Consider the following 13,372-nt stretch of genomic DNA (forward strand, 5'->3'; position numbering starts at 1 on the left):
TGTTTAGAGTAAAGGCGCACGAAGATTTTGTGTGACGGCTGGTTTAACCGCGGATGAACGAATGGCGGCTCACTTGACCGCAGTATCCAGGACAGTGGTTTTCAAACTATTTTAACTTAACAAATTGTTTATTAAGGTGGGATTCAGATTCAACTGATTTTATTAAGGCGGAAGTATACAAATGTTTTTTATTTCGAAATTGTGCAATTAACCCATGCATTTCTGGCGACTTCTAGAGAGTCGAGCATGGCGATTAAAGTGGTCGATTTGGATGTAACTGTTCCAAAATCTTAATCGTGAGCGATCATTTAAAAAGAGGGCCCACGCTAAAACAACTATGAGGTCAAATTTGCACGACTGCATGCTTAAGTGAGTTAAGCCCAGATCGCAAGACCAATTCCAGGCTAACGTTACCCTAATCTTGAGGTAAAATGTGAGGGGAGACACACCACTCACGTCAGATTGCATGCCAGTCAGATTTCATGTAGGCCTACTGTATTCCACGATTTGGATTGGGGTTATTCCGTTTCTCTGTGAGGGCACAGCTGACATTGAAGATCATTGGTGCAATCTTAAATTGACATCAAATATATATACGGATACACACACATTACATATACTGTACATACATATATATATACATACACAATATATATATATATGTCGTATATATATGGTGTATATATTTTAGTGTTCCGGTTGAATAATACATGTCCAGACCTGAGATATAGCCTTGTATTCTACATTTGTACAACTACTACTTAATCGACTGAATACTTGAAAAAGTGAGTGATCTAATGTTTGTAATGATATCTCTAACATTTGTTTTCATTACACAGAATAAAAGTAATGTTTCCATAGTAGCCTATTTACATGTATGCGACTCCTTTAAAATATTACATTTTTACAATGCACAAGAATTGGAGACTCAATATGACAACATGTTATATTGCATATACATATAGATATCTCGATATATAAAAGACATAACATTAAGAAAACACAGGACGATGCCATTGATAATCAACCCAGTGAGGTTTTTAATAATAATGATCATTTGATGACACGCACAGCTACAGGTTAACGTGTATTGTCCTTTTGGTTGTTAGCCGGTTCACAAAGGATAAACATGTTTAGTTAAAACTAGGTATAATGGTAAATCCAAGGAATCGCTATTGAAAAAGGAAGAAGAACGCTCAACCAGCAGCCATTATAAATATTAAACATGGCACACAGCTTGTTAAGAGTTATAGGAAGATTAGAGATTCCTTCTACAAAGCGTCCCTTTCCTTCAATAATCAGCATTTTTTTAGGCCTCTTTTCACATCCCCTGTGCCACCTTTAGCACATTCTTTAGTCTTAAAAAAAGATATAAAAAAAAACATTGTTTGCCAAGGTCGAGGTACAGCAATTACCAGCCCGGTCCTCCGATAGTATGGTAGCTCGCCAAGACAGCACGCCGCACTTCGGCGGGTTAGCACTCTGAAACACACCAGTCGATTGGTGCACACCTAGCAGTGAGCCTTCTCGCTTCTAGCCCAATGTGAGAAATGAGCAGCAAGCAGTATATAGCCACGGCGTCCCCTAGAGACAGCTCTCATGCTGCATAACGTGCTCATTCTTCACAATGTTTCCCCATTGAGGCACAATTGGATACAGTTTACTGCAACCAAAAGTTGGAAGAAAAATTTGCACTTTGATCTGTGCAGCTGTGTCATGCCTTAAGCCCTGAAGTGAAATTACTGAGTGCTGAAAACTAAGCAAAGATGCAATACTGGAATCAGGCTTTTTAGACAAAATAAACAAATATACAACCCCTTAATTTATAAATACACATAAATATAAATACACAATTGAATGCATGTAGTACAATCACTGGAAATAAATCTTGCAAACAGGACAAATTTAAATCAATCACTAATACAACAGGATACGCTACGTTTTCAGTTAACTTTTTGACTCGTCCTTTTTTTTTTTTTGCATAATTATCCGACAGATACTTTGAGTTTGCAAACTATAACAAACCAGCCAAATTCCAGCCACACTGTCCGTTTAAGTCCTTCCAAAATGTATACCAGAACAATCACTAAGCTGGGACAGAGAAGGCAGCCCCTGATTGGCAGGATTTGAAGAAATAAGGGACCAGAGAGAAGTTCTTGAGGTTGATCTCTTGCGTGACGCCAGTATCCTGCATCTCAAACCTGAGATGGAAACAAAACAATGTCTGGTTACAATTGAATACAGTGTTAAAACAAGAAAGGAATAACCTCTTGCTTATTTTTCTATAAAACGAAGCACCATGTGATTTCGTTGAGCTAGTCCCAGCCCCCTATTAAAAAAAATATAACGCCTTCTGGCCTCCTCCTGGTCGATATTTTTTTTCCATTTAAAAAGGTGGGGCTGATTGCCGTTCAGTTTTCTCCAATCGCAAGAATAAGTTGTTTTAGTGTTTGGTTCTCCTTTAGTGTTGGAACTTTTACCAGTCTCTGGTGGAGATGACATAGTGGACCGGGGGAGCGGGCGTGTTGACCCCGCCTCCCGCCATCGGCCGGCCCAGACTGAAGCTCCCGGCGTTGGCGAAGACCAGCCAGTCGCCCGTGTGGAGCTCAGGCAACACACACTGCTCCACAACCTGGTCCATGTCGTCCCCGGATGGACCCCACAGGCTACAGCTGAACATCGGCTCATCTGGGGCGATGTTCTGGTAGGACCGAAAAGAGAAGGTACTTTGATTGCTATAGGAAGGCCAATGGCAGTACACAGAGGGAGACGGGGTAGAAGGGTGAGGACTCGGAAAATTTTGTTTTTGCTGATCCCACCAAGGTTGCTGGTGATTACTTTCAAGTCTCCATTTTTCTTTACTTCCACTGCCGCCATTTGTTTTCCATTTGAATGTTCTAAATAATTTTGCTTTGTTGTCATTATTAGTTCATTATTATTAGTTCATCATCTGATCCAAGACTAGGCCATGTTAGATATGTAATAGGCATCAGCTCTCTAAACACTCCTAGTGCTATTTGGAGTACTATAATATTAATGGTATTTTTGTAGGATACATACAGCCTAGGTAGTTGCCTTCAAGTGACGCAGATTGACCTATCCTTGCTGAAAGGACCACCATTCAGATGCATAGACCTTGAAAAGTTACATCTTCCCTCACTAGGGAGGTAATTTCCTCCACTCACCTTGTGAACCAACGGCACTGGGATCACAGAGTCAGTGAGTTTGCAGGAGAAGGATCCGTACACGCCCTCGTTGATGTAGTACTGAAACTCTGGCTCGTCATTGGCAGACGGCGCGTCTGTGGCAAGAGGGCAGAAGACAATGACAGGAGGTTGAAGCTAGTGGAGGCAGTTTTGAGAAACAAGCTAGAGACAGCTATATTTTGAATGTATCCCACCATTAAAAAAACCTCTCGTCTGGCCTCCCTCAAGAGCCACTCCCATAACCTGGCTAGTGCTAGACCAAGCTCAATCGTAGATTGCATGTTGGTCTGGGGAAGCTGCCGTCATTTTCTTCAGGACAAGAGGCATGGTCAATGGGCCTAGTTCAAATGACTCTGTACACAATTGGCTGCTTGCCGTTGCTTTCCTGTCGTCATTGTTTTAAACCAGCCAATAACGCGCCAGAGGGAAAAGCCAGCTTGTTAAACGGCTGCCGCAAAAACGTATCGGAGGCAGAACGAAATGTATTGCTCTTCTCCAGACCCTTGTGCAGGGCGAACTCACATCGCCGGCAGAATGGGCGGGGCTACCCAGTCTACCACTCCCCAAAACGCATGACTTGCTCGCTAGCTTTAGCAATAGGTCTGCCTAGCATAAGTTGTGCAAGATTCCGTTCATGTGCAATAGATGTATGGGGGAAGAGTGCATGCAGAAGATATCTAGGTAAGTAGGAAGTAAGACAGGGAGGCTATCCAATCAATTCATTTGGGCCAAATTAAATGATTCAACAGGCTTATTAAAGGTCTGTGATAACCACAGATATCATTTTTTTTATGGATTGCTGTAGAGATGTTAAGAGAATTTCCACAAATATGACAAAAATGGGTTTAAAATCAAACGCCCCATCCTAGCTTTAATAGAAAGTAATTAATTGTATATTGGGTCCGATACATCCATAAGCCATATATGTTTTAACTGGTTTAACTGACCCAAGCTGAATCTGATTGCCTTTAAAATGCTCAATATTGGACTCATCCAGGGGTCTTCAATTTTGTTTTAGGGTTTCATTCTTCTTGAAGAATCTCAGAGCAGAACAAGTCATTACTGACCTCGGTGGAGTTCCTGCAGATCGCGTGCTACAACACCCTTTGAGATGATGTTGACGGCCAATGTGAAGGCAGGGGCCACCAGATAGCCGCCAAGCTCAGCCACGATGGAGACCCCAGTGGAAGGAGGGAAGTACAAGTCAACCACGGACATTACAGCCCTGTTGATCTGAAGCAGAGAGAATTACATGTTCATGATTCAGGGAAGTCGCATTGATTGATGCATTACATGAATGTCATGTAATGATATTTTAATGCATGTCATACTAATGTGAACTATTATTTACACACACAATCAAGCTTAACTTATAAAAAAAACAAAAAAACACATCATTTTTGTTTAGCTCTCTCCTAAATTACTCCGTAATCATCCCGATATTTTTTTTTTTATAAAATCGTACCTCTCATATGCATTTGCGCCCGATAAATAAAGTTTGATTTGATCACCTTTTTCCATTAAGTGATAGTGATGTCTTTGCTTTTATATCGGTTTAGATGTCCACACACAGATAAACAGATACACACACAGACACACAGGGAAAGGAAGGCCCACTGACCTGTTTGAGCTGGGTCTCTGAACCACTGATCCCGTCTCCAATATCCAAGATGTTCATAGTGAACCCCATGTCCTCCTGGGGGAATGGGATAAACACCATGAACAAAAGAAAAACATCTACTGGCATATGACCTTAAAGAGACCCTATTATACTGCTTTTCTGGTCTTAATTTCTCATTAATGACTCCTATAGCGCAACCTGACACGAATCACAGCACAAAAAACTATGTCGATTTTCGGGAAACTCTTCCTCTCATCTGGCCGCTTTCAGCATTCTCTGTCAACGCTCGGTGTCGTCCTTGTGTTAGGACTCGCCCCCCTTCTGCCAACCCCACTCCGTTGTGATTGGTTACCTTCCGGAAGACCTGCGAAGGGAAGTCGAGCTCCACCGGGCGGGCAGATTTGACCAGGCATATGAGGGCGTGGCAGGAGTGCCTCTACGTCTCAATCATTATAACAACGTTTATAGGTCATACAAGTCGAAAAAACATAATAGGTCCCCTTTAAAGAGCACCTATTATGCTTTTTCGACTTTATGACCTATAAACGTTGTTGTAATGATTTATAGTCATGTTTAACCATACTAAAGTGTCAAATAATGACGTACATGCATTTAGACATATTCCCTGCTGACCGTCTGGGGTGGCTGTGAAGAGCGCTTAGCACTAGGGACGCCGGTCGCGATTCACTTGTTCAAATTTCCGGGATTTATCTACGTAGAACAATCCGGATTTTCCATGTATGGTAATGCTGCAGCATGCTCTTCCGGAAGGTAACAAATCACAACGGAGTGGGGTTGGCAGGAGGGGGGCGAGGGGGCGGAGAAGGACTAAGCCGAGTGTTGACAGAGAATGCTGAAAGCGCCCAGATGAGAGGAAGAGTTCCCCGAAAATAGACATAGTTTTTTGTGCTGTGATTCGTGTCAGGTTGCTCTATAGGAGTCATTATTAAGAAATTAAGAGCAGAAAAGTAGTATAATAGGAGATCTTTAAGAAAATATGAATAATAATTAAAATAAATCTAAAATATTATCTTAATTCAATACAAATAAGTACACATTTTTACATATTAATATAAATATGGTCAACATCGAAATAAAAAATAAATAAACCAATACAAAAACTTTTTGAAAACTCACCGCCATGTCAAACACGCACCGGGCGTCAGAGATGGCGTTAGCGTATGCCTGCTCGTTATCACAGCTGGAGATGTTGAACCTGTTAAGAGGCCAGGGATACTAGGTGTTAGCAGGGCCGTAGCACCAAATTCTGGGCCCTGTATACAGGAGGTACTGCTGGCCCCCCCCCCCCCCGAATTCCCCCTACCAGCGCCCTGCATAGAATTGCCTCGCGGCAATTTGCCGCCGAGCGCAGTGTGCGGCTCCTACCACTTGGGAATGCTAGCAAATTCTAAAGACTTACTTTTTTTTTTTGTTATTATCATTTTTTTATTCCCATGGGCCCCCCTCTGCCTTGGGACCCCCCACAACTGTGTAGCTTATACCCGCAGTCCGACGGCCCAGGGTGTTAGTAACACTACTTAGTAACAGTACTTTGATAGTATAGTCTAAACTAACCGAGGAGCATTAAAAAGCAATGGTGATAAGAAAGATCAAGCACAGCTTTTACTTAAAGAAAGTCCAATAGTTCTCCTCTCTCGATATCTCTAAAAAAGGACAAAGGCTGATGAGAATCATGGAGGGCATGTCAGGTTAGGGATTCTACTTCCTGGAGGTGCTGGGGTTTCTACTGGTCCAGTTCCCTGTCCACGTGTCCTGAGCAGGTCTTACCTGGCTCCCACCACCTGGACGCCCAGCTCCTTGGCCCTCTCCAACAGGCGTCTGCAATCCTTCAGGGAACAGCCCAGCTTCATGCTCATCTCATCCCCTCTGCCGGACGCCTCCGTCCACACCTGCAGCAGCAGCCTTGGGAATAAAATAATACCAAATAAAATATACTATTAAGAAAATGTACAGACCAAAAAGATGGTTTAATTGAATTTAACAAATGGCTATGGATACAAAATAATGCCGTAACTTGTATTTAATGAGCTGATCTTTTTAGCTCTTTACCAGGAAAAATGCACCACAAAAAAACAGTTCTCAGAACACCCGCCGCAGCAGACAATTTTCCGGTTTATATCCATGATCAACCGCACAGATGGACAAATTATTAACGGATGCCAGCATTTACTTCTCAGAATCTCAGTGGGTGTTGGTTTAGGGAAAAATAAGGGTTTTCATTATGTGCCAACAGACAGAGCTTGTGAATCCTCAAAGCATACTGGCATTTTCATATTGCTAGTAGAAATGTCAACAACATCATCATTCATGTAGCAAAACAGACAATAACAATATGTAACAGATTAAGTTGAGGGATGAGGTTTATCATAATGGACACATGGCAACTCTGTAACACATACATGATGGGTGCTGGTCGTTAAAAGCCAATCCTTCTGGTCTGAAGGCACTTACTTGGCACGCGGGTGACAGCGGGCGATCTTGCGTAGCTCCGCCTCGTTATCACACACGAGGAGGTCCACGCTGCATTTGGCGGCGTACTTGATGTGGGAGAGCTGTTTGCAACCGCCGCTGTAGATGATGTCTTCTGAGGGAACGCCGTGGCTCTGCACCATCTCCAGCTCGGACTGAAACAAACCCCCAGGGGTAGACAAGCACGACGGGACATACGGGTTACTATGGTAATGTAGAAGGGAGACCTGGCAGGAACCAGTGAGAGCACAGGTGGGCGGTTCATTGCGTACCATGATGGTAGTACGATACCAAGATAAAAACACAGGGTAACTTGCGTTTGGAACGTGTGTTTGGAAGTGTGGCCAAAAATGCTGCGCCGTTTTGAATGAATAGGTGTTGCTTGGTTACCGTATTACAAAACCACAAGAATCACAACCTTGCACAATCCTTTGATCCAACAATCAAAAGTGATTTTGGCAGCTGGCCCAAATTGTTTATTCCAGGCGTAAAATATATCAAAGTCGTTTGCTGACAAACTCTGACTGCTCTGGTATGACTCATTTATAAATGTCCTACGGGTTCTCATCGAGACATTTCAACCCTTTGTACTGCCCTTGTAAAGATCTTAGGATACAGCCAACAGCCAAACACAGACCAGATAGATCATAAGTAAGACGAGAACTCCCACAACTAGGGTACCTTGTTTGTGCACATGAATCCTGTTCCAAGGGCGGCAAGGACTTCGATGAGGGCCGGGCTGCTGTTGCATCGGACAGCGTAGTAGGGCCGAATCTGGGGCACACAGGCTCGCCAGCGAACATGCTGCCGCATTACGACTCCCAGATCCGCCACAAAAAACGCATTCTTGTCGGCCTAAGGGACCAATGAAAAATAAATGCAGTATTAGCCAATTCTAGTCAGTGATATTCTTCAAGGAAATATACTTAAATGAAGGTTGACTAAGTACACGTGAGAGTTACTACACTCATTTAATTTGATCACAGGTTCTAGCGAAACACAAATCCTGTTTCTGAACTATGTTGTCGTGTCGACGGAGTAGTAAACACATTTTTAGTACAAGTGCAAGTGCCACAAGGTTCCAACTGCATTACCAGGGACTGTTCAGAGATGTGGTTGTCGACAACATGCTGGAGGAGCGTGCCTCCGTCCAGCAGGTCGATGGAGCACTGCGGTTCGTCGTATAGTCCTTTCATCTTGTCAAATGACCTCCGCTTGTCCAACAAACATGTGTGATACGGAGAGGTCCAGGTCTTTCTGGTTTGGCCCTTCTTCAGCCCTTGGGGTGCTAGATGCAAACAACTGGGTAAAAAAAACAGATAAATATCAATAACAAGATAAATATTTCCAAGATCAGGGCGGTTAATATCGTCATGGGTGCTTCAAACTTTTATTTAAATTGTTTCTCTGGTGGACAAGAATGTGACTGAGACAAGCCATTTTCAACGAGTAGCCAATCGGAGCACAGAATGGATCCAGCGGTGTTAGCGCTTGTAGTGTGTGGAGGAGGCTCATTCATCCGAATGGCCATCAGGAAAACACAGAGTCTGGGGCACAGAGTTCGTTTACTTTACCACCAATTACCCCACACAATCACCCATAATCCCTGTGCTGGTGACCCGTAAAAGGCTGCTTTTGATGGCATTAACCAAGGTACAATGGAGGCGGCCTCAGCGTCAGATGCCAGCGTCGATAATGTTACACAGTGCGTCAGCAGGACAGAGCTGTCCACTCAGGAACAGATGTGAAGTGACTGTGTAGTTTTCTAGGGATCTGTGTGTGGCTTTAGGGATAGTGCGAAGAAACGAGTTGTCTGACTGGGTATTCAAATGAACCAAGATGGGAACCAAATTATTAGAGTGTAAAAAAGAAAATTCACTGTGGGAATCGTGGAACAGAACATAACTGAGCATTTACAAACATCAATGTCTGACTAAATTGATCAGGGAATACCCATAGAGTGTTGAATTAAAACTATGATTGCGACTATCCTCCAAAAAAAGCGAAGGAATGTCAAATCAAATAATAAATTAGTTAGAAGTAGTTGAGATTAAAGACAATTTTATAGTTTAAATATGAATTAAGACAGAAGGAAAAAAAAAAAAAAAAAAGACAATATTCAATATTGGGTTGGAAAATGCACGTATAATTAATCCCATACATTTGATATTAAGTAACTCATTCATCCTCCAACATTTAAACATGAAATATATGTTTTCACATGAAACCATATATCCACACATTAGAAAATTGTAAGACGAGGACGCATTAGGCCTACATAATACGATACATACATGGTGGAGTCCGGTGATGGAGCTCATCCACTATCAGCTGGGATCCCAAGGAGGCTCGGCGTTGAAGTCAAACGGCTCTCGGTAGAGAGCCTTCCCTAAGCCTTCTGGGTAGTTGTAAGCCTGCAAACAAACCTAGAGTTTAGGGCTATATAAAGCACACGTATTTTGAAAGATGATCTATGCACATTGCACACGTTGGCAAACGATCTAATGACTGGACCGAGAGTTATACCAAATATGTTAGACGATTTGAACAGTCCTACGGGTAAAAAATAAAAAGTAGCACAGATTTACTTGTTATTTAAAAACATCCATGCAACACGTATGTAAATCCAGTAACGCGATAGATAACTACAGCCATTTAATTTTAAACTGTGAGCTGAGTGAGTTAAACATGAGTTCTTTACTTTGATTTCTGCCCATTAACATGAGGTTCACGTTATAAACCGTGAAACTACAACTATGCAGCCTGCCGAGCGTCACCACGGCCTTTGTATTTCAACACATCTCATCGGACCTGGAGAAGATAGTTTTCAGCATCGATCAACATGTATATGTATAGAATATATTTATAACAATGTCCGCCCGTTGAATGCCAGGCACCCATCTGGCCATCAAACCAGCCGAAGCCAGTTTCATATCAACAACATGCTAACGGAGGACAACTGGAGCTAACAGCGTCTAACGTTACTTACGTGTGCAGAAAGCCCAAAGCTGGGGATGGATCCCTTTTTCTTTTTGGGCGGAATTTTTAAAGAGTAGTGGGGCTACTATAGAATGAAATAATTATTGCCATGCACGTCGTTGATCGCGGCAAAAATGAGCTACTTCGACTGCTTTTTTAACAAGCTATGGACGGTCACCATGGATGTATGAAAGCACCGTAGGCGTAAACGTCGTACCCAGGAGTTCTTGTTCTTGAACCGGATGCTCAAAATATGCGTTATGGCCGAGAGAGAGAGAGGGCGGGACTTTCAGTTACTTGAGTGGCGAAGTCACGCCCCTTCCGGTAGGGCTCATGGGACCTATGAGATCGAAAAATATGAATGGGAGTCAATGGAGAGAAAATAATTATTTTCTGGTCCCGGTCTTTATATGCCCTGGATTACACATATGTTGTTTGTGGATTTAAAGGATAATTTTTCATGCAAAGAGTTCGACCGTTTATTGTGCAATAGTTCAGATAAAGGCTGTAGAGAAAACACAACGAGAAAGACTACACGGCTCGTATGTGACGTCACGCTCCCTGCGACTGGCGTGGAGAAGACCGACAATCTTCCCATCGGCATAACTGAAACTCTGCACGTGCCCCGACTTATAATGGTTTTCACCTCTTTCGATGCTTTTATCCTCCCCTTGGAAAAAGCGGTGAAGTGGGGCAGAGAGATCGCCATCTCTGTGCCGAGTTCCAAGGGCGGGTGTGGTGACGTATATCATATGCGTCGAGAGCAGCGAAGAGCTGTAGTTCACAAAGCGGCCTCACATAAAACCTAAAATTATCAAACTTCTTCACGAACATTTTTAGTTTTCTTTGCATGAAAAATTATCATTTAAATCCACAAACAACATATGTGTAATCCAGGGCATATAAAGACTGGGACCAGAAAATAATTATTTTCTCTCCATTGACACCCATTCATATTTTTCGATCTCATAGGTCCCATGAGCCCTACCGGAAGGGGCGTGACTTCGCCACTCTTCCGATACAGATAGTAGATATCCGTTTCTTTAACATTTAGGACATTGCTTTATACAATGATTCGTCACTTCTACATAATCCCCTTGTCGTTCTTGTGGTTGGTTTTGTTGTTATTCATATATTTTTATTCTTCTAGATCGAGGGACTGTTAACTGGCGGACACATATCATAGGAAGTGAGACCGGCATTAGCGCTGTAGACCGGAATATGGCTGCAATTCTGGATCCTTTCTATCAAATATGCCTTGGAGGTAGGCTCGGTGGGCGGGGCTTAACGCTTTCAGAGCTGTCAAGCCCTTAGTTAGTATTTACTTTTATTAACCATAACACAAATACTAATGAAGTAAAACTAACTGAACATCAATATATAATAATATAATATATAATAATAATAATAATAATAATAATATAGGAAAATGTATGTAAATCTGCATACATGTATTTTGGTTGGGCTGTTACTATAGGTGTTAAAAAAAGGTTATGAACTTAAAGCATACACTTAAAAGAGGACGTCAGATAACCAAACACATATATTTGTCTTCTTCTTGCTTATCAATCTTGAAAATGTATTATGAAGAGGAAATAAATTCACTTTTTCTAATATCAATATTAAAAAAATAATATCATGAGATTAATTTTCTGCCTTCATTAATGTTATTAATTAAAGGCATTAACTAGTTCAGTATAATGTTCAACTAAATACCTGAATTGTCTCCTCATTACTTTCCTCTGGCTAGTTAACAATGTCAGAACATTGTCCAGTAGTCTCCAGATAATTAATTTTCTGCGGCTGCATTCAGCATCTTCCCAGTCTTCCTCAATGGAGAGCAAGCGGTGTACATTTGTCTTCAGATTAAGCTCCACTGGATTCCTCCGTCCTTTGCCCTTGTTTTGAAATGGTGAAGATATTAGTCGGTCCCTGAAGGCGGCAACACCACAGACGTTTTTTTTTTCTCTCTCCTTTACAACACAGCGCGTGACGGTGGCGGGCAGGGCTGAGCTACTGTTTAAACAGAGAGTAAGTATTCAGGCAAGTCTCCAAAACGGCTCTGGAATGAAAAAGTGACAACATCTTTAGCTAGGCTTCGTCATTGGAAAATGAATAGCCTACATGTCCTTTAAGAAGTAAGGGCCTATAATAATCTATAAGAGTTGATGGATAATTCAGAGTAATTAAATTAATTTAATGACTAATGGGCCTCTCGGATGTTTGACACAGAGATATGTAGTCTTCTGGAAAACTTGAGAAATCTCTCTCAAAGTAATTTACTGATTGCACTGCTGAATCTAGTAGAATTTCAACACTTCTTTGATAATTTACCCATCGACCTGCAGGCACTATGTGAGACTCCTTGTGATTTCTGGTTCCTGCTTCTCATGACCGATATTGTCCTTCTAATTACAGTTTTTATTTTACACAATACACTACTAATATTCTGTATAAATGTAATGCAATTCCATCAATTCATAACATTACACTGAGGATATCATTGTTTTTATTTAATAATCACAGTCATAAAACAAATCATATTTTTTTAGCATATTTGAAGAGAGCCAAGCAAAAGCTGGGAAATCTTGGTACACACAAAAGTTGCTTTGCGACAAACATTTAAATAAAATGTTTTTGAATATGTGACTCTTTTTATACAGTTAATAAAGTCTGGGGAACCATCCAATTTACAAGCTACACACATGTATTCAATATTCTGTTGGTTTGTGAGTGCTGTGCATTTGTAAGGCATACCAATTGTACATTTCTGTTGACATCAGTAAAGGAGGGTTAAAATCTGAAGCAACTCCACAATGCAAAGGACAAAATAGTCCTACACAATATAGCATTGTTTGCCTCACTCATACAAGTGCTGCATATGGTCCTTTGTAACCTCTTTAGATGGGAAGTCATTGTAGACCACGACACAAAAGCTGTTCCGTGTTTTGTCCCTCTGATTCTGACAGTAAATGCTATATATGCTAGTCTAATCACACATAACATCTGAACTGGCATGCCGGCAAACCCCAATGTTTAATTTTCATTGTTTAGATCCTAATAACAACTCCAACAG

At 41.6% G+C, this 13,372-nt stretch overlaps 1 protein-coding gene across 3 annotated transcripts; it reads right to left on the bottom strand.

Annotated features, from left to right (window-relative positions):
• Positions 1–1,016: 1,016 nt before the first annotated feature.
• Positions 1,017–12,219, bottom strand: azin1a (antizyme inhibitor 1a). Of its 3 annotated transcripts, none has more exons than XM_060064735.1 (12): positions 12,013–12,219; positions 9,612–9,731; positions 8,412–8,619; positions 7,999–8,172; positions 7,300–7,472; positions 6,616–6,750; positions 5,965–6,043; positions 4,828–4,902; positions 4,274–4,439; positions 3,186–3,301; positions 2,481–2,701; positions 1,017–2,201 (listed from the first exon to the last, which is right to left on the bottom strand). In XM_060064735.1, exons 3-12 carry the CDS (start codon positions 8,511–8,513, stop codon positions 2,087–2,089), a joined length of 1,356 nt encoding a protein of 451 aa, XP_059920718.1. In that variant the 5' UTR covers positions 8,514–8,619; positions 9,612–9,731; positions 12,013–12,219; the 3' UTR covers positions 1,017–2,086. The 3 variants fall into 3 exon arrangements, with proteins under 3 accessions (XP_059920718.1, XP_059920717.1, XP_059920719.1); XM_060064734.1 differs by lacking the exon at positions 12,013–12,219 and adding an exon at positions 10,307–10,591; XM_060064736.1 differs by lacking the exon at positions 12,013–12,219 and adding an exon at positions 10,514–10,534.
• Between the last annotated feature and the right edge of the window lie 1,153 nt (positions 12,220–13,372).

This window comes from Gadus macrocephalus, chromosome 11 (assembly GCF_031168955.1).
Source record: "Gadus macrocephalus chromosome 11, ASM3116895v1".
Lineage (NCBI taxonomy): Eukaryota > Metazoa > Chordata > Actinopteri > Gadiformes > Gadidae > Gadus > Gadus macrocephalus.